We start from the raw sequence: 23,172 nt of genomic DNA, 5'->3' as shown, positions 1-23,172 counted from the left end.
GAGGAGGGAGAAAGAAAGACACAGAGAGAGTCTTCTCTGTGGCACAAGTTGTTGTTGTGTTGTTGTTCAGTTGTGTCCAACTCTACGTGATCCCATTTGGGGTTTTGTTGGCAAAGATACCAGAGTGGTTTGCCATTTTTTTCTTCTGACTCATTTTACAGTTGAGGGACTGAGGCGAACAGGGCTAAATGACTTGCCCAGGGTCACATAGCTACTAAGTGTCTGAGCTGGATTATGAACTCATGAATGTGAGCCTTCCCGATTCCAAGCTCTATTCCAGGGCTCTATCCACTTCATCATCTAGCTGCCCTGTAGTTACAGTAATGAATTCATGGATCCCTACAATGATATATGATGCAGATAATTGGGTTATATTATGTTTCTTCAACTACACTATAAGCATGCTGAGGGCAGAGATGATGCTTTAGGTTTCTCTTGTATCTCCAAGTATCTCCATTATTGTATCCTACAATAATATTGGGTCCATACTAAGTGCTCAATAAATACTGACTGATGCATTGATTCTCCAGACCCAGAATCTCAAAGTACAGAATCCCAAGCCAGAGCTTAGCCAATACAAGTATGAGTAGAATCTAACTGGTAATATTCTCATTGACAATAAGAAAATGACCATAAGCTTAGTAACAAATTCTACCTTTTATTTGCTGTTGACATTGTACGGAGTCACAAGTCCCAGAGGTTCCCTCCGTTTCTGTAGCTGAGTCTTCATCATCAATATTTATTTCTTCAGTTATAACATCAGGCCCCAGTTTAGCCATATAGAGCATGCTGATTCTTTTCAAAGTCTTATTTTCTTTATTTAACTAAAAGGAAATACAAGTGTTAACAGTTACGATAACATTAAAATAAGAGTCTTGGCTTTTTAAAAAAAATAGAACAGATAAATTATTCATGTAAGAACTAAATGTTGGCTAACATCCACAGCAGGAAATAACAATTAGAAAATTCATTAATTAGGGGCTTTGTTTATACTTCCATGATGAAGTATAATAATTTATTAGTTTAAGTAAAAGCTCACACCTGGATTACAATCATCAGTATATGAAAATGTTGGTTAAGCTTCATTCCTGCTGTGGACCACAGAAAGAACAAAATGCAAACATAACTAGAGAAATTTGAGGACATTTTGAATTTATTCATGGCCTTAACCAAGGAATCTTAAACAATTTCAACAACAGAAGCACAAGTGGAATCCTAATACATAATTATTTCAATAATAATGATTTCCCCCCCAATATACGTATTTGTTGAGTTGGGTCTTTAGCTTCAATGTTACTTGATCTTCAATACCAGTATTTAGCTAATGGGTTTATATGCATATGCATTCAAGTATGTATATACCAACATATAAAGGAATGAATATAAAATATGAAATTATACAATTTGTTATTATTATACAGAGAAAATACACATATACACATGCACACACATATAAAATTACAGATATGATTTGGAAGGAATTTTGGAGACTGTTCAACCCACATCCATCTATCCTTCCCTTTTCCCCTCTCCTTGCTTTTTTCTTTGTTTCTTTCCTCCCTCTCCTTCCTTCTTTAATGTTCTTTATCTCACCCAAATGAGATAAGGAGATAAACCACGCAAGGATCCCATCCTTGTACTGAATAGCAGATCTTTGACCTATTGTTTCCAATCTGAACTGGGTCACCCTCCTTAAGCACTGTGGTGCTCCCCCCATCCCATTTTGATGCCAGACAGTGCAGAATTGACTACATCTTAGAATTCCTGATCTCAAATAATACACTAATCTAAGCCTCCCCAGTAGCAGGGATTACAGGCACATGCTACCATATACCCAATGGCCCAATACCTGAACATATAACTTCCTCAACTAATGCTACATAAATTCTAAGCAACTATTACTCTGGAAATTCTGTAGCTAATTGAAATAGCTAATTCCTATCTCCCTTTGCTCGAGGATCTGAAGATCCAGGTGTCTGGAAGAATGTGTACTTGAAAGTACTGAGAGATTTTATGCTGATGTTGTGTTGGGTACACAGGTGATCAGCTCAGAAACACACTAAAGAGAGGTAGATGTGAGAGAAGCATCTCAGCTGAACAGGAGGGAAGGATAGCATCACACCCACCCAGAGATATAGTTCTACTTTCCTGTTTTCAGAGGGCAAATACTTACTGTACTTTGACCAGTTCTCTACTTGAAAGTCAGCAAATGAGAATTCCTAGGTACAGGATAGTTGTGTTTCTGCATTATTTTCGTGAACATTTCTATTTTTACAGTGTTCACAAAGGCACCATCACATGTGATTGCTCCATCACATTGTTCTCTGATTCCATCATGATTATCTTTTTTTTCCCCACAGCCACCTAGTGCCATGGAAAAAGTCAGGACAAATATGGGACAAATTCAGGTCTCATGACATAAGATGACTTGTCCTGTGAATTTTAGTATTTAAGTAAGCTGCTGTCCCTGAATCTTCTCCATGTAAAGTATGCATGGAACACAGCAATAATTTGCCACAGAGAGCGCTCAGAATAGTTCACATAAAAGACAGTAAAGACCTACATTGACAAGGAAGGACAAGTGAACCAATGACTATAATAATTTTCACTCCACAATGTAAAACTAACAGATGACAAACAATTCCCAAATGGCCTGGTGTTCTGAGGTCCCCAACTAATGCAATTAGATTATAATTTCAAAATGCAGGACACTCAATTAAATATTTCAATTCACATAACTTTTATTAAGTTACACCTAATATGGGTAATGAATGCACTGTGTTAATCACTGCAAAGATGTATAAAATCTAACAGGGGAGCAAAGAAAAGACATGTAACCAAATGAACCTAATACAAAATTCACAAGAGAGCTCCAATGTATTATGAGATGCCAAAGGAGTACAGGCTTGATTGTGGCCAAGAACCTGAAAAGGTTCCGTGACAGAATTGTCATCTGACCTACGCCTTGAAGGACAGCTAGGATTTCTGAGGGTAAAGAATTGGGGAATGTCATTAAAGGTTAGTCAAGGGATTTTTGTTGTTGTTGTTTGGTTTTTCATTGCAGGGGCTCATCAAACAAACTTTAGAAATGCATTCATTCCACTTAGCCAAGAGGTAAAGTGGATTCATTCTAACCGTACCAGAGGACAGAACTAGGAGCAAAGGAAACAAGCTGCAAAGAGGCTACTGGGACTTGATGTCAGGAAGAAATGCCTAACATTTAGGACTGTCCAAAAGCATAACAGGATGCCTTAAGAAATGGTAGGTTCTATGTCCTTGAAAGATTTTAAGGAGAGAGTAAGGCTGGGTTGGGAGTCCTTTCCAGTCCTGGTTGGATTACTATCCCTTCAAACTTTAAAATTCCGGAGATTCTGATAAGTCAGCTTCCATTTGAAGACATCCAGTGAAAGGGAATGCACTATAGGCCGATGGAATCAATTCTACCTTTGAACAGCTGTAATTATTGGGAGGTTTATCCTTACATCAAACCTAAACCTGCCACTCTTCAAATTTTACCTACTGTCCTATTTGCTGAGGTCAAACAAAGCAAGGCTAACACCGTCTCGAGATGAAAGCCCAACAAAAACCTGGACAACTAAGTCTTCTTTTCTCTAGGCTAAGCACCCCAGTTTCTTCAACCAATCCTTGAATGGCATGGTCACCTCTTTCTTTTATCTCCTGGTTGTCCTCCTTTGGACAGATTCCAACTTGTCAATTTCCTTAGAACATAGTGTCCAGAACTGAACACAGGACTCCAGATGTGATCTGACTCACCAGAGCACAGAAGGATTATCATTTCCATTGTCCTGGGTACTACATCTCTCTTGGTTCTGCATAGCATTACATTAGGTATGTTGTTGTTATTCAGTAGTTTTTCAGTTGTTTCTGACTTTTTGTGATCCTATTTGAGTTTTTCTTGGCAAAGATATTGAAGTGGTTTGCCATTTCCTTCTCCAGCTCTTTTTACAGGTGAGGAAACTGAGGCAAAAAGGGTTAAGTAACTTGCCAGGGTCACATGACTATAAATGTCTGAGGTCACATTTGAACTCAGGTCCCCCTGACTCCACTACCTAGCTGCCCAACATTAGGTGTACTGGCTGCCTTTTCAAATTGTTAACTCATATTGAATCCACTTGGAATCCACTAAAAAATCCCAGGTGATGTTCATAATAAATGATCACTGATTGACTGACTTGTCTAGCCAACACCCCCTCCATTACATGGAGGACTGACTGTCCATACTCTATGAGCCCAACATGTAGGATTTTACATTTATCTTTATTGTGCATTATTTATTTATAAACATTTCTAGCTATGCAGAGGTGTTGTATTATAGTATAGCAGAAAGATAAGTCTAGAGTAGATATGGAGCTGATCTTTTAAAACTCTTCACAACCTGGCGCCAACCTATCTTTCCAGCCGCATTTGGACATTACTTCCCCCTTCTGCATGCTGAGATCCAGCCAAACTGTCCTTCTCATGACCCTCCAACTCCACTCTCAGTGTCTTGCACTTAACCATCCCAGATACCTGGAATGCATTCTCTTGCCTCCGGGTCTCTCTCTTCTTTTAAGATATAGCTCAAGCACCATGTCTGCGCGAAGCTTTTTCTGATCACCTCAATTGCTAGTGTTATGCTTCCCAAACTACTAACAACTCATTTGTACATGTTTGTAGCTATGCTGTGGAGATTTCTATATACAGTTGCTATCTCCCCATCATTAACACATAATGTCCTTGCAGCTAAGGATTGTTTCATCCTTTGTATCTTAGTACACGGTGGTACTTAATAAATGTCTGTTGATTGACCAATTGGTCCTGGAGTCAAAAAGGCCTGGGTTCCAGTCTGGCCTCTGATACCTCCTGGCTCTTAGGCCCTGGAAAAGTCACTTAACCTCAGTGCCCTAGGCAACTCTCCAAGACCCTAAGTTTCAGAGAGTGAGAAAATAACATATCAATTTAAAGAAAAAGGTGTGCATGTATGTGTTTGTGTGTGTATACATATATACAAATGCATACACTAAAGACCAAATTCTTGTCAATGTCCATAGCAAAAAATTATGCTTTTGTTTATATGCTTTAATTATGGCTGCGAACATATTAAATTGTTTGCTGAATCCATTTCCCTAGAAGGACACGAAAGGCTTTAATTTGCTAAGGATTATCAGTAAGACAGAGCAGCTAGGTGGTGCAATGGATAGAGCACCAGGCCGGGAGTCAGGAGACCCCGAGTTCAAATCTGGCCTCAGACACTTAATAGCTGTGTGACCCTGGCCAAGTCATTTAACCATATGTGCCTCAGTCCCTCATGTGTAAAATGAGCTGGAGAAGGAATTGGCAAACCACTCCAGTATTTTTGCCAAGAAAACACCAAATGGGGTCATGGAGAGTAGAACATGCCTGAAACAGCTCAACAACAATAATAATAGCAGTAAGAGAGAAGTTCTAAACTGAATAATCGGCATTGGGAATTGAAACATAATCAGAATCTCAAGTTATTGATAAACCAATTGTTCTTACCTACTCTGACATTGCTAGAGTTAGATATTTAGTTGTGACATATATGACTTGGGACACAAATGATGGGACAGAATAGAAAGAGCAATGATTATAGAATAAGAAGATCTGAGTTAGTAGGTAGCCATGTAGTACACTGGATCAAGCACTGGACCTGCAGCCATGAAGACCTGAGTTCAAATTCAACCTTAGACACTAGCTGTGTGACCCTGGACAAGTCACTTCAAGTGAGAATATTTGTAAAGTACTCTGCAAACCTTAAAGCACTATATAAATGCTAGTTCAAATCCAGCAGTAATCTGATATTTAATACTTATGTGGCAAATCATTTGGGTAAGTCTGCTTGGGCAAATCACTTAACCTCCTTGGGCTTCAGTTTCCTAATATGTAAAACGAAGGGGCCACAGAAGATGGCCTCTTTAGTCCATTCCAGTTTCACATCTATGGCCCTATGTGGCATACTGGATACTAGTCCTTCCCCCTCATCATGAACATAACTGGAGCCTTTTGGGGGAGACTATCTGTGAATTTCAATCTGTGTTGTGAATTCCGTTTAGGAAGAGGATCTTTCAGGGAAAGACCCCAATTCTGTTTGCTCCTCTTCTTGTCTGATTCCAATCTCAACAACCCGGGATCCAGAAAGATTTGGGGAAGAAGGGACATGAGAGAATGCTCTACTAGCACAACCAGAAGCTAACTGTGTGTAACAAATTGCTAAGAGCTTCTGTGATTGGTGAGGAATTGTCTGGTTGCCCCACAGACTCTCCCCAAGGAATCACTAAAGTTACAATTTATGGAAACAGAAGAAACACTCCACACCCAGATCAGCACCTGTATCTCCAAATTACATTGGAAGATTCTGAGAAATGGAGTGGGAACCATAATTCCCCAAAACTGTCTCTCCTGAAATAGAATTTATAAGAACATACACTTAGGGACTTCTACTTTTTCTTAATGAATTTGAAAAGGGATGAAAGTATTATGATCCTTCAAATAAATCAACAAATTAGGTTTTCCTTCCTGGGTATCAAAGGAGAGTGTCCCAGTATGACCTGAATTTTCCTTACTTTGTTAACAGAAAAATTCAAGTCACAATTTATAATCCCACCTTCAAAAATTTAGAGTAATATAGGTTTGTTTTTTATACTTCCTTATCTTTCCTTTTAAGAATTATTGCTTGAGTTAATAGTTACAATGAGGGAGGGAGGGAGAGAGAGGAAAGGGGAGAAAGAGAGAGAGAGAGAGAGAGAGAGAGAGAGAGAGAGAGAGAGAGAGAGAGAGAGAGAGAGAGAGAGAGAGGAAAGAAAAGAGATGGAGGGAGAGGGAGAGAGGAGGGAGGAAGAGGAAGGGAGGGGAAGGGAAGAGAAGGGAAGGAAAAGAAAGGTAATTGCAGCATTTTCTAAAAGAATAGAAAAAATAGAAGTATTTTCAGAAGATGATGGACATGGAGAACAGTTTTGAAACTAATGTGTTGAATGTATTATATAATTTTTGAAAAGAAAAGCAAACTTTGTGGAAATGTGGGTTTGCAAATGCAATTTTCTTTCTGTTCCTCTTTGTATATGTGAATTTTTGCTAATATTTGATAAGTTCAGAACAACAAAAAATAAATAAAATCTATTTTCCTTCAACCAGAATAATCTACCTAAGCATTTTTACCCTCTTCCATCCAGAACGATTTTCCATCCTAGGACTGCAGGACAACCCATCAACTCTTCACAAAACATCTCACTTAAAGTTCCTGGTTCAAGGGCGAGCCAAAGGCTGTATTCTGACATGGCAAGACCACATTTGTCATATCATACTAAGTTCTGGGAGCCACATTTTAGGAAGGATGTTGACAAGTGTGTAAGCATGTGAAGGAGGGCAACCAAGATGGTACCTAGACTTGTGAGCATACATATGAGGACTGTCTGAAGGAAATGGTGTGTTTATCCTGATGAAGAAAAGTCTTACTTGATAACTGGTGTCAAGTATTTATTTGAAGGGCTGCCAGATGGCAGAAGGAACAGATTGTTTAGCTTAGCCTCAGAGGGCAAAATAAAGCTCAGTAGGTAGAAATCACTAATTGAAATCAAGGACTGATGTAAGGAAGGACCTCCTAGAAATGGAAATTGTCTCAATGGACGTCTTTAAGCATAGCCTGTGTGAAGACTTCCCAAGTATGTTACACGGGGAATTCTTGTTCAGGAATGGGTTTTGATTAGATGGACTTTGAGATCCCTTTTAATTGTGAGATTTTGTGTTTCAACCAGAACTTTCCTAATATGGCTCTAACATTTTTCCCCTCTCAAGACGTAATTTTTATGTTATGAAGAAAAAATACATCCTATTTATACACTGAGACCTGAAGTCCAGCCTCATTGAACCTTTATTAGAAATCTGAATTATAGAGCCATAGGAATGTTGGGACTTGATGGAAACCTTGGAGATCACCTAGTCCAACTTTTTCAATTTACAGGCAAGAAAATTATTATTCTAATTAGTTTTACTAGTGTCAGCAAAATTGTACTACTATACACACACACACACACACACACACATATATATATATATTATATATATATATATATTATATAGGTATACATATATATAATATATATATATATATATATATATATGACAGGCTACTACTCATTTGAAACCATCTATATTATAAATAACACTGCAGAAATGTCTTTATGATGCTCCACTATAACAGAATCCTCTACCACATGGTACACACAACTCTATACTATCTTTTTGACAGCACTTTCATAAGCATTATTACCATACATTGTATGATTTATTTCTAACAACAATCTAGTGAAACTGGTAGTAAAAATATTACTATCATCATTTTACAGATAAGGAAACCAAGGCTCAGAGACTTGAAGTGGCTTGGCCAAGGTCACATAGCTAGTAAGTGGTAGGTCTAGGATAAGAACCTACTTCTTCTGAGTTTCAAGACTTTTTTTTTCTGTTACAGCACAGTGTATATACAGCACATGTATACAATTTTGGGACTGGTCAACTTTTTGACAAATTTAAGCAAAGTACAAAATAAGAAACATAGCACTGACAAATTAAACTACTCTGTACCAATTACATAATTGTTCTACATTTGGCAATTAAACAAATACATTGTAGAGCAACAACAACAAAATAGGATCCCTGCTTGCTTTTAAGAACATTGTGAAATGTCAAATTGTACAAGAGAAATAAAACATTCCATTTGGCAATAATTTGTTGTTAATAATCTAGAGAGATTAAGAATCAATTTGAAGGTATTTTGTTGCTAAGAAATTTAGAAAATGTATTCAATAAAATCCGACTGGCAACTCAATCAGGACATGTAGTCATTACTCATCTTTAAGTGTCCAATTTTCAAAAGATCCCAATGAGAACTAGAGAATTTACTATATATGTCACAGTATTTTCTTAACCAGTTAGCATACCTACAATTGTTGGATGATATTAAAGTGTGGAAAACAAAAGTTTCATTTAGCTAACTGCTCCTTTTTCAGCACACACTTCAGTTATACCTACAAACATAAAAGGTACCCCTATCTTCACAAGGGGCTGTTTAAAGAGTGGTGACATAAACAGTAAGGATCCAAGTAGATGTCGGATGACCCCACATCAAAGATATTGCAGGGAGATTCATGCTTCAAAGAGAGATTGTACTAGATGACTTCTGAGCTTCCAATTTCAGGTTATATGATTCTAAGCTAAGTGATTTTACTAAGGAAGGCTAAATCTTATAAGATGTTAGAGCTGGAAGGGAGACTTATACATTATCTAGTTCAACCCCTTCACTTACAGTTAGGGAAACTGAGGGCCAGAGAGATGAAAAGTTTTGTTGAAAGTCACACACTCTGTTAGTGGTATAACCAGGATGGACTAAGGCCTGGCTGGCAGCCTAACTTCTAAACTGATAGAAGGGATGCCTCTGGGTGTAGTGAGTTTCACATCACAGATCTTCCAGCAAAGACTAGACGACCATTTGTTGAAGACATAGTATAAGGATTCATGCTACAGGTAAAAAGTTAGACTAGACAAACTTTAAAGTTCCTTCTAACTCTGAGATTATATATCCCTATTACCATTCTCTACTGAAGTCTTCTACTCTTACTAATGGGGGACAGTGTTTTCTATTGGATTATATGGTTGCAACTAGCACACTTGTTAATCTGGAAAAACCAAGTCAAAAATTGGTCAATTCTTTGATATTAGTGATTTTTCAAGCAGGCATTTGCTATGAATGGATCTTTCCTCCTACATGTTCCATGTTCCAAAAAGAGGAAACAGGGAAGAAATTCCTATATCAACAAATACTAATAGGTTCCAGTCATGTTAGGCAAAGTAACATGAGGGAATGGTATTAGCTTTTTTTTTTAAAAGATATGGGCCAGCAAAGCTAGTACCTTGCTGACAAAGTATCAGAACAGCACAAGTTTACATGCAAAGATTCATTTTCTTAGTTAGGCTCTGATTAAATATCTTATGAATTCTAATGTAGTGTCCTTATACAAACAATTAAGTAAATACCTCCAGGAAATACATTGCTAATGCATCTAAATTAAAGAGATTTCTTGCTGGTAGGATTTCAGTCATATCCAAAGATGTACTTTTGGAGGAGGGGGAGAGAGAGAGGAAAAAAGAAAGAAAGAAACACAGCCGCATTGCTAATGAAATTTGGTTGAAAATTGCTGTAATCCATTTTCTGATGAAGTGGCTCAGATGCATTTTACCCAACCCAAAATACATAAGACAGAGATAAAAACATTCTTTAATAATAATGTACTTCTGATGAGATGGAATATAGAAAATTACACACTTGGTAAATTCATCAGCTAGAAGCAATCAGTAGAGCATTGGAGGTCACCTTTAGCATGTCCTCCATTTGCTTTCATAAACAATCACCTGAAATGGAATGCTTTGGCTGACTTTTTCATTTGATTCAAACACAAAATGCTCATTATTCTTTTATGTCACACCAGGTTGATTTTAAACTTGTTCATCATTTAACCCAAATGCATACACATTTGAAAGTAATGTTCAACAGACTGCTATGGAACTCTACGTCTTCATCAGCAAACAAAGGCTGAAACATACTCAAAAGCAGCCCTTCCTACAGACAAGGTTCAAAGTTGTTTGTGTCTTTATAGGAGACATCTGTATTATCATTTTTATTATTTTTAAACTATATCAAGTTTCTCTCAAGATCAAACAGTTGAAATTTGAAGAGACAGAGACAGAGACAGAGAGAGAGGATGCAGTTATGAAGGAAAAGAAGCAATTCTTTAAGAAAGGAAAAGGAAATAAAAGGTCAGGCTAATTGCCTCCATTTAAATAGTCTCACCTTTGTTGCAAGGGCTTCAGCACTTTCTCGACAAGTCTTCTCTATTTCCAGATGGTTCTGCATAAAATTTACTTCCTCTATAACCATGTGAGAAACTAAAAATGAAGAGAAAAAGTTTTTAGCATTAAAAAATTAGTCAGCTATTTCCAAGAGTTCATGTCTCATGACTGTGAATTTCATAATTCTAATACTAGCTAGTCCTTTAACTACTATCCGAAAATGTTAAAAACTATTTGAATTCTTTGAAATTGGTAAATGTTCTCATTGGAACAGGAAAACAAAAAACGGCTAACTTTATAACTTTCTATATAATATACACATTACATATATACATATATAGTATATATAAATACACTGCCCTTTAGAAAGCAATAAGAAATCTTGTTAATGTTAAGTGAAATAAAGTAAGTGTCTAAATTTCTCTTTCTTACCTAAAGAGAAGTGTTAAACCCAACTCACAGTTCCTGGCAGGATATCATAGATAGATTCAGAGGGAAAATCAGTTAATCAAAATTAGGAGAAGATTCACACTAGGAAAATAAACAATTTGTCCTAAATACCCATTGATCATATCATGCTGGAGTGACCATGTGGTAGCATTAAGCAAGGCAGGAAAAAATCTATTTCTACATATCCTTAATTTGTAGAATTCATGACATAGAAGTCACTGCAATGTAATAAACTCTGGGGGGAAAAGTACAGGAACAAAGTAGCTACATCCTATATGTCCATGAAATCAGAGAGAGAATAAAAACTCTTGCATTATATCTAGTAGGGTTAGAAGAAAAACAGAGCTTTTTAATTTTTTAATGCTTTACCATTAATTTAAAAATACTCCTTTTGAGACTTTCCTAAGTTGGTTTATTGAATTTTATACCTGAAAGCTTAAAGTAATTTGAATTTGCATTGGGTTTTTAAGTTCAGAGAAGAAAAATTACATCTTTTCCCATATTTGGGGGCTAAATAAAATGCATTGTCATAAATTGAACTGGAGATATATGTATGTATTGATTCCTGTCACACCCAATCACACAACACCCAAATGTGTGAAGCATCCCAAAGTTAGGCAGAAGGCCCTGGGCTTGCATCACACAACTAGAGATTACTTTTGCTTCATTTAAGCTTAATTAACCTACAATTATGATTAAATTCAGGGAAAAAATTTCTCTTCAAATTAACTACAAAAATGTATTACTTCCTAAGTCTGTCCAAAGTTCTTATTATGTTAATATTCAAATTCATAAAGCAGCACTAAGTGGCCAGAAACATCTCTAACCTTGACATTTTTTCAGGGGTAATAATAATCTGCAGCAAATGCAGGCCAACCAAAAACCACTTAACTAATTAGTAGTTGCAGTCACCGAGAAAAACATGAATCAACACTGTTATTACAAGTGGCACATTTGAGTGGCATCTAATTATGACTTGATGAGCACGATACTTGCATTATCAACATTACTACTGCATCCCATCAGGGACTAAAAGCTGCTGATGGCATTGACTTCGAGAAACTCCCACTCAATGGTACAGCAGCACCCAACAATCCCCTTGGCAGGGGCACCCTCACTAAATGACACGTTAAGCGTAATTACTGGTAGACATTGTAAATAAACAGGATTGGAAGTGAACATTGTACCAAGTGCATAAGACACAATCTGACACATTGGAAGTGGCAGCCGTAATTGCGAGTTTCTTTGACTGCTCAAGATCATTTCAACTGCATTTCTCAGAGGACAGTGATTATAACTGTGGAGACAGACGGCATAATGGTATCAGCACTGCTGACAGAGCAGTGAATTAAATTGTATCTGCTGTTGTGTGAAAGCCTTGATGAGAGGTACAGATGCCTTAGTGGTCTTATCATTATAACACAATGGTCATGTTGTCATCAACCTTTCTGGCTCCAATTGAAAAGAAATGATTGTGTGTTGAAGCCCCCCCCTTTCCTCACCACCCCCCTCCTCCCCTTCTATCTCTTGTTCTGAATAGAACCAATTTTCAGAGAGCTATGAAATCACGCAATAGGGCCTAAAATGCAGCTGCTTGGCATACAAACGGGTCCCCATTAAACTGGAATCACACACAATATGTGTTTATGCCAGAAGAACAAATAAAAGCTGAGTACAGGCCAAGTTTATTCACAGACACAAAGCCCGTGTAGCTCTTCATCAATATAATTGCCTTTTATATTGTAGTTTAAATAATAGGCTCTATTATTTCCTTAAAATCCTAATATTCCCAGCATTTTATCACTATGTTTACAAGGTATGTTCTTCAAAAAACGTGAAGGGAAGAGAAAAGAAACCTATACAATTTTACAACATCAAATATTACTTTGAATTTTTAGTCTTAACTACTTGACACTTTCTGCCACAATCTTGTATTTCCAGTATCATAACAAAAACATAAACACTTCACACTTTTCATAGGAATTTGACTTTTTATTCAACAACATTCTTACTTATGGAAGAGTTAGAAGATCATTTCAAGGTAGTGAAGTTTAGGCCTAGTAGATACACAAACAAAAACAGTTTGTAAAAAGCTGTCATGTCATTTAACTTGATAAACTTAGCTAGATGGCACAAGCTTGTGGTATTCCCACCCTTCTCCATCCCCTCACCCCCACCCATGATTCTATGTTTGCCATTCTATTTGGCACAATATGTTTGTTTGTTTTTTCCCTTTGAAAAGACAGGTCCTCTCCAGCAACACCCTACGTATTCTCTCGAAACTTTCTCATTGGATTATATACTAAATTAGCAGAACTAAAGCTAGCATATCTCTTAACTTCCTGATTAGGTGGGTATGGAAAAGCATAGTTCAGATTGCATTGCAATCACATTCTTTAGCTTTTTATATATTTGGAACGATAGAGAGAAAGAAGAGCAGAAATATAGTAACAAAATCCCCTAGATCAGGGATTCTTAATCTTTTTTTTTTTTGGTATCACAAACCCCTTTTGCAATCTGAGGAAACCTATGGATCTCTTCTCAGAATAATTTTTTTGAATGTATAAGATAGAATTACAAGGGTACCAATTACATTGAAATATCATTATCAAAATATATTTTTAAAAAGCCAATTGTACATGTTAACTACTACTTTTTCCAAATTAATTTTAAATGGTTGTAAGTTTAAACAGTTATAAATTTTTAACCAGTTATAATAAGTTATAAGCATACCCATTCATGTTGTTGGCCAGCAAAGATCCAACCACAGAGCAATCATGTTTACCTGTTAAATACAATTCTCTTATTCTCCTGAAACTTTGAGCTAATTTTTCTCAGTTAAGTTGTTGTTGCTGTTGTTGTTGTTTTTATTGTGAAGAGAAGAAAAAAGTGCACTCATTAGAAGGTAACACTATGGATCAGAGGTGTTTCTTGGGAAAAGCTTCTTTCATTCAGTGGGACATAGGCAAGGCCTATGCATATTTAAGTAGTACATGGTACCATTCTCACCCAACATCATATAGCACGGCATAAAGCAGCTACGCAAACTCATATGTGCCCATAAAAATAAGCATGAATTCTAGTTCTAGACATACAGCAGGCCCAAAGGGAATCAGGTTTCAGCCTAAGAGACATCTGTTAAAATTAATTCCAAGGGATCTCATGAATATGATAATGTTAGTCATCTACCATAGGTCTATCTTAGTGTTCTTTTGGCCCACAGTAACCAATAGGATGAGACAGGGCTGAATAGGAGAAAATGGGACTGGCAGTGAAACAAAAAATGTGCAGAAAACTGCCTGATGGCAGCCTATGAAAAATGTAGTCAAGGTAAATATACCAATGGATAATTTTCTAAAGTGTCATACCAATGACCCTGGTTCTCAAAAGCTATGCTCAGCAAAGTTCAAGTACTGGCAGGTTCAACCTATAATAATCATTTTAACAACTCCTCTACAGAGCATTGTAAAGTTTACCAAGCCTTTGACCTGAATTGAGTTAGCTCTTCATTGCTTTCTTATAAGCTTTAAAACTCACAAATCTAGTATGTGGCAAGTATTAAACACAAAACCAAAAACTTTATTAAGGCCAGTTTCCTCAAAGAATATGGTGATTTCAGTGAACAAAAAAATCCAATTTTTATGCTGAATCTTTATTCAGGTAGGGGGAAGGAGCAAAAAAAAGAAGACTGATGAAAATGGCAGCTAGGGTGAAAAAATATGTAAAAGTCACAGTAACAGTCAATTTGGGGGTTATGATCCCTACTATCATCTCTCCTCCCCAAAGCAGTCATAAATTAAAGTACAAAAACCTAAACTATATCCATTGCATATAGCATGAAGTCAACAAAACATCAATAATTCCAACACACTATAAGAGATATTGTCAATGCTACCATAATAACTCTTTCAGATATGACACAATGTCAATACAAGTGTAAGGATGTTCCATTAATCCTGCATTTGGGGACTAGGAATCCCTAAGCAATCATAATTCATACATTCATAAATAAGAGATACTTCCATCACAGTATAGTGGCCTCAAAAGACATGGGATGTCAACAACACTTTCCTCAGCTTGTCTTTGTTACTGCTAGGCACCACAAAATAACCCAGCCCTATAGAAATTTAACTACAGTGCTGGATTTTACTGCCTTTTATCTTTTTTAACACAGACAAAATGTTTCATCACAACAGTTACTAGGAGAAAACATCTTATAATTGAAGAGCCTGATTATTTTACAGTGTTTGTAGTCAGCTGAAGAGTAGGCCCTGCTTCTAAGAGAGAGAGCATTAGAAGCTGGACAGCTGAGGTCACAACCTACTTACTCCCCACCCTCCACCAGTGTTTCCCACCCCCCACCAATGTTTCCCTCCCCACATCTAAAACCTCACCATAGGTGGCTCAGTCACATTCTATCCCCAAGGAAAAAGTAGCAACAGATGTATACCATCTTAAAGGAAAATCATACACCAGACATTGAACTTAGTGGGTTAAGAACATTAAGTTATCTCTTTTATTGTTTCAGAAAAACAAAACATAATTATAGCTACAGATAGAAATGATAAAGCTATAGATATGAATATAGGTATGATACAGAAATATAAATGACATGTTGATTATATATGGATACAGATATATAGATATGGCTAGAGATATAGATAATAGAGATAAAGATATGGATATAGATGATAGACATATAGATTTAGATACAAATACAAATATAGATGATATAGAGATACACAGATATAGATGATATAAAAATGGATATAGACAGCTATAGATTTCAATATACACACAGATTCATATATAGATGATATAGATATTGATAAAGATGAGATATATATATATATATACAGATATAGATTTTATAATACTGATACAGATATGGATGATATAGGTAAAGATAATAAACAAAGAACAGAAAGGTATGACTGACTTGACTATCACTGAGGCAGCCCAGTACTTCTCTGCAAGTGACACATGGTGGGAGTGAGCACGCTAAGGCATCTGCAATGTTTTATTATATGAATGAAACTGACAGGTCTACGTACTTTTCTGAAACTCCTCCAGTTTCTTAACAGCTTCATCCCGTTCCTGTTTAATTTTGTCACACTGAAAAGAAAAGAAAAAAGGAGGGGGATATTAATTTGACTCAACTCAATAAGATGTATTAAAGGCCTATTATATGTAAGCAATGCTGGATATTAAAATGAAGGATATTAAAACGCTGGATATTAAAAATAAAGACTTCAAGCTGACTGCAACAAGTTTTGAGGTGGAGGTTAGATAAGCACAGGTAAACTTTTTGGGCAACTTCTCAACAAAGTGTTCAGATATGATTCCAAAAGAATTTTTGCTGGAGGAAAAATTAAAAAGCAATGGTCATTCTCATCTGCTTGAACGATTTTGCTAAAATAGTATTGTACTCTGCTATTTTTCTAAGATCTCCCAAAAATGGAGACATTTTATTACAATTATCTAGTCAATAAGATTTCTGTGTAACATACTCAAACTAAAAACATTCACTCTTTAAGAGAGCTCTTTTGCTGTACAGCAGTAGCTTTTATTAATTACAGTAACTGTCATGGGCACTGGCTAACCCTCCACTTTTTTCATGCAGCCACACAGGTCAAGTAGAGTCTTGGTAAGTTATGAATTCGGCAGTCTCCTCCAGGATCAGATGTGCTAGCTGGCCCACTGAAGTTCATACAATGGCTGATTGATGAATGAATGAATGGATGAATGAATGAAAATGTATTTCTTAAGCATCTACCATGTGCCAAACTCTATGCTATGGATACAAATACAAACACTAAGGCAGTATAGAGCCCTCATAGAGCTTATATTTTAATAAGGAAAAACAACTCAAATAAAGCAGTAGTGACTAGGGAGGGATATTAAGTTGGAAAGTTGTAACAACAGTAGGTAGAGCCATAAAGCAGTAGACTGACAAATCTTTCCAACAGCAATGACAGAGTTAACTATTACAGTTTCAAAACGGTAAGAGGGGTAAGAGCATGTGTGAAACAACATGACAGCTGATGAGGAAATGGCTAGGGAGTGAAAAGTATTTGGACTGCTAAATAAACGCCAATCAGGATAACAGACAGACGAGTTCCTCCAAAGTAGTTTCTTTTCAGGTCTTGGGGTTGATCCCCAAACCCTGGTAAAGATATCATAATTGATATTTATATAATACTTTGAAATTTCTAAAGCACTTTACATGCATTGCCTCACTTGAGACTTGCAACAACCCTGTGAGATAGATTTCATGGGTATTATTATCCCCATTCCACAAATAAGGAAACTGAGGCTCTGAAAGGTTATGTGATTTGCCCATTGTCACAAAGCTACGAAAGACAGGATTTGGACCCAAGTCTTCCCAATTTCCATTTCAGCACTTTATCCACCATGCCCTACTGACTCTCTCATCAACTCATATATCAGGAAGAGGCACCTCACTCCATCAATTAACAAACATTTATTAAATGCTTTTATTCATATGCCATTGTATGCCAAGAACTCTGCTAGACATTGGAGATACAGAGACAAAAATTCATTTTCCGTTTTAATCAAACCCTCAGTCCCCTCCACTGAGACTGCCAATAGTAGCAGAAGCATTGAATAGGGACAGCAATTCTATTCACACCTAAACAAAGACCACCAGCTCACTTCTCACAGAGGCCACCAAATAACTGTCAAATACCAGTAACTTTCAGCCAATGCCAATCTCAGATGGTGGCACGTTAACAGTCCAGATGTTAAAGAATCCATTACCAAAATCCACTCACTGATCAAATCTTAATTTCCTTCCAAAAAGATTAGGTAGAAAGGCTCTAGCAGAGTCCAGGCCAGAGTGGCCCAGCCTTTTTTTTTTTTTAAACAAACAAAACAAAACAAAACAAAACAAAACAAAAAAACAGGTGACCAATCTCTACAAGCACAGTTTTTATGTAATTCCTGCCTTCATGAATAGCAGATTCTCTAGCTGTCTGCAAACCTACAGCTGCGTAATACCAAAGGTCTTCATGTGTCTGTGGCTTCTATTTTCTGCAACTGCATTATGAGAGAACTGGCAGCCACAGAATCTACCATCTGCTATGGATATTGAAAGGAAAAAAAAATTTACAAGTGCAAGTGTAGCTTTACTTATCACAAGATGGAACACAATCCAATGTAAAGGATGTGTCTATTCACTGAGCAGGGGTCCCAGTTACCAATTAATGCATTATTTTAGGTAAGTCCTAAAAAAGATTGTAGTTTCTCATTCAACTAAAAAAGAAGAGGAACATTAAAAATATTATAGGCCTTTTAGGTGGAATGTTGTATCTTCAGTTATATTACACTAAGCCACACAGTCAAAGGACCCACCCCCACCCCAGCTGCACCATTTATATAAACTGCTCCCTTTTTGTGTAAGAATTGCCCGCAAAGACCTCGCAATAGCAACAGATGTTCTCGGGACCACATTGCTTAATTGTAATTCCCAATGATTCTCTGTTGCTTACAGCTCACATGGAACATAGCAGCATGATTGCTGGCTAGTTTAAGCAACCTGGATAATATTACGCCTGCTCTATAGTCCCTATTTTGGCTCTTTATGAAGTGGCAAATTGATCCATGGTTGGCCTTGTGGGTTTTGAAAGCCCTTCATAGTGGAAGCCCTGGCTATTTTCCAGATCTCTTCCTTGAACCTCATCCAGGCAGATACCTGGCTTCTGACACTGACCTTGAACTTCTGGGTTTTGGCAGGCATGTCTGCAGAGAAGGTCTCTACGGTATGAATCTGCAACACCCAGATATGTCTTGTCCAGATCCTTTGCCATTTCTAACACAATCTTAAATTATGATCAACTTTGAATTATTAATAGCGTAACAATGAAACAGACTGTATACATCTGAAAAAAATACACATCTATGTATGTGTATATACATACATACACACACACACACACACACACTCACCATACATAGGGATCAAGAAGTAGCCAAAGACAATCCAAAAAGACTACAACTGTAAGAATGGTGTGTGGGGAGGCCAAAATAATCATTGAGTTCAACTCTTTTTCAAAGATGAAAAAACTAGTCCGGAGAAGTAACATGCCTTCCCTAAAAGCATATAGCTAGTAAGTACAGTAGATTAGAATTTGAGCTTTGGTTTCGGTGACAATAAAAGTTCCAATTTTTTTTTTTTTTTGCTGAGGCGATTGGGGTCAAGTGACTTGCCCAGAGTTACACAGCTAGTGAATGTTATATGTCTGGGGCTGGATTTAAGCTCAGGTCCTCCTGACTCCAGCTCTAACCACTGTACCACCTAGCTGCCCCAAAAGTTCTAATCTTTATCAAATTTATACACACACACACACACACACACACACACACACACACGAGCTAGTCTACCATAGCCTTCCTTACAAAAATTTTGTGAAGTAGGTAGGTACAAGTATTATTATTCAACTTCACATATGAGAATACTGAGGTCCAGGAAGTTAAGTTATTGCCCCTGATTATGCTACTAGAGCCAGACCTTCTGAAACTTAGCACAGTGTTCTTTTCAGTAAACCACTGCTGCCTCTTGACTGATCTCAATGTAGAGAACTGACAGCTAATTGCATCTGGCATCTAAAGAGTATTTATTTTTTTTAAATGTTCTATGTTATCCTACTTTCCCATTTTCCTCCTTCCCACTCCAAGACCTTTTCACTTATTTTCTCTCAAAGGAAGAGCCTCTATGTCCTAATATGTGAACTTTTCACATACATACAAAAAGCATGCATATGATGAGAATTTATACATAGTTACCTAATATGGAATAAGCCATCTCAAATTACTTTTTAATAAAAACTACTGTTTTACTGCTTCATTTGGACAACTCAGGCTGGACTTCAACCACAATTTACAAATTCCTACAAACATATTCAAAGCATATAATAAATTAAACTATTTTAACTTGCAAGAAATTCTTTCTAATATCCATTCCCTCTCTCTAAATGTTTTGGAAGTTCTTTGTTTTACTCCAATTTTAACAGGAATAAGAAGTGGGAGCTACCCTAAAGCTGTCTTACTGCATTCTCCAAATTCTAGGTATTTATTGTGTGTTAGATGGAAACACGTGTCATCAGAACAGAGATCCTTGTTCTTTGTTTCTGGATAGATTGCTGTTAATAAGAGACTCATTTTCACTTTCAAACTGCTAAGTAATTACTTTTTTTTCCCCCTGGCACAACCACTTGCTATTCTATCTCAAAGAAATTGCATGTATATGGATGTATTATGCATGAACAGTTAGCACAATAGATGTGTATCTTGCTTTTTTAAAGTGATTTTTATTAAATCCTTTAAAATAAAATACTTTAGAACCTTTACTCCTGAAAACTATACAAGAGGAGGAAATGTTTAACACCACACAATTCCACCAAGACACAGACAGTATCATATAGCCAGCTTCTTGAAACATAAGTCTTGGAAAGTATCTGCCTCTCTCCATTTTCATTCACAGCTCCTGGCAGGGAGACAGAAACCATGGATGTGTTGTTACAGTATATCACCAAAACTACTACTACAAGCACTCAGACATTGACTCATTTCAAAAATCTCTCTAAGGACCTCATACTAAATACAAATTTTTTTTCATTTTTAAGGAAATCACTACCATAATTTGTTCTCTCTCTTTTAATGAGAAATCCTAGGGCTATTACAATCCAGTTTGGATAGGGCACTGCCCCCACCCCCACAGATACACCCCCTTTCTTCCACATAGAAAAAAAAAAGCATACACCAAACTTCAGTCGATTATGATATAGCCCCTTGCTCAAGAGCAAATACTTTAAAGTGTGTCTTCAATTGTGTGGCTGCACGAGTGGCCAATGAAACATGTTGATGACAGAAGTATAATGATGGCAGCAATGACAAATTAAAGCATTTATTTGGTTGGAAGCCTACTTAGTCCTTCCACTGTTTCCCAAAAGTGAAAGAATATAATTAACAAAGTTGTTGTTGACTTTAAATAGAACAGTGGAGCACATTAATTTTCACTGGCCCATCCCCTTCCACCCTTGACCATATGTCAGTGAAACAATTCCATTTTACAGATGTCAATCTTAACCTTTTATAGGCAAGAGATCTACACTCTCATGTTCTGGTCGTGGTTTTGGTGCTATATCAATTTCTCAAATTAAATTTTAATCTTACTCACCTTTCTGAATCGGTGCCATCTGCAAACTTAATGAACATGTATTGACTCCAACCTCAAAGTTATTGATGAAAACAAAATTCAAGTAAACTCTCAGTTAGCCAGGTTAATGGAGTGTAACAGCCCAACAAATCATCCAAAATAGCAGCTAATCAAAAAATCATTGGCATTTATCTTTAGAGTTCATTATGTGATTATATATTGTTTATAACATCCATACATAATAATTCATGTTTATGTGTTTGTTTGTATGTATGTTTATGTTAATATGTTATGTATGTATGTTTAAAGTTAATAAATTGCTTCTCACTGGCAGTCCTATGAGGTAGATGGTACCAGTATAATTATCTCCATTTTACAGATAAGGAAACTGAGGCTCTGAAAGCCCAAGTTGCTTGCTTATGATCACAAAGCTAAGGAGTCTCACTGTCAGGATTCAAACCCAGGTCCCTCTAAGACCAGCACTCTTTCTACTATGCCATGTTGCTTGAAATTATTTTATGTATAGTTTTATAATAAGTTAGGGATATGGCTTACCTTCCTAATTTTCTGTGGGAATTTTAAAGATTATGTTAAATTTGCAATCACTATGAAATCTTTATGAAATTTGTGAAATGGTCAAAGCTCCAAACAAGGCTAATCTCAATGGAAAAAATTGAAGAGAACCAAAAAGTAAGCTTCCCCAAAAGATTTTCTATAGTAAATTCTCTAAGTCCAGTAGACAACTGAAAAGGATAGACAAATATGATCCTTCCCTTATGTTAAACATGTGTTGATTATGAAAATAGCATTGATTGGGGGAATAAAAGCTCCCTAAAGGGATCTCCTCAGACAAGGTGTCTCACAAGCATATGTCAGGATCACACAAGAATCCACGAAAGATTCAATCACAGAAATAACTGGTCAATGACAATATGAGTATCAACATCAACCAAAGCATTGCCCCAGGAGACATCTGCTCATTCAAGATATTTAGAATCATAATGTTTGTCCTGAGCAAATTATAAACAGAAACTTGATTCTTTAATAGATGGTGAAGTTCCCTTGGTATTACTGTTCCTGGATGGAGTTAAGCCTATCAATGGTATAGGGCTACTTTAATGAGCACGATCACTAAAAGAGGTGGGCCTAGCAATCTGAACAAGAAAAACTAAGTGTATCTCACAGACTACAGCATGTAGTGGGATGAGCAGCCAATTGAATGAGGGTTTGGGGGCTTTTTTTGTTTGTTTGTTTGGACTTGTGAATTCACTTATGTGGGAAATTCCAGGCAAGGAAAATATCTACCAATGCAGATTAGATTATATAGTATAAATGCAATTTATAGCCTTAGAGAACCATCTAGAGAGGTTAGGTCAAAGATGACACTTGAATCCATGTCTTCCTGACTCTGAAGCTAGCTCCCAGTTCAACAGACCTCACTCATTCATTCATCAATACGAACACAATAGACAAGCATTGCAAATGAATGGCCCAGAGATTTATACAGGATTTGATATGGCTAAACAACATTTGTGAAACTGTCCATTGCTTTCAATGATTCAAAACTGCTTGCTACCACGAAACACCATATCTTTTTTAACACTGATTACTTCACATTGATGTTATATGCCTACAAATTATGGAAATGACACAATATCAAAAGAATTGAACCTACTGGGGACGCA

General features: G+C 36.7%; 1 protein-coding gene across 1 annotated transcript in view; it reads right to left on the bottom strand.

The window, feature by feature from the left end:
- SHTN1 (shootin 1) overlaps positions 1-23,172 on the bottom strand; it is a 116,743-nt gene that overhangs the window by 69,028 nt on the left and 24,543 nt on the right. The window contains 3 exon segments of the mRNA XM_020988167.2: positions 656-824; positions 10,862-10,956; positions 16,365-16,425. Coding sequence (XP_020843826.1) covers positions 656-824; positions 10,862-10,956; positions 16,365-16,425 — 325 coding nt within the window.

The sequence above is a fragment of the Phascolarctos cinereus genome, unplaced genomic scaffold, assembly GCF_003287225.1.
Source record: "Phascolarctos cinereus isolate Bilbo 61053 unplaced genomic scaffold, phaCin_HiC Scaffold_3;HRSCAF=262, whole genome shotgun sequence".
Taxonomy (NCBI): Eukaryota; Metazoa; Chordata; class Mammalia; order Diprotodontia; family Phascolarctidae; genus Phascolarctos; species Phascolarctos cinereus.
Note: the sequence above shows the minus strand (reverse complement) of the source record. Positions and strands in the feature narration are given on the sequence as shown.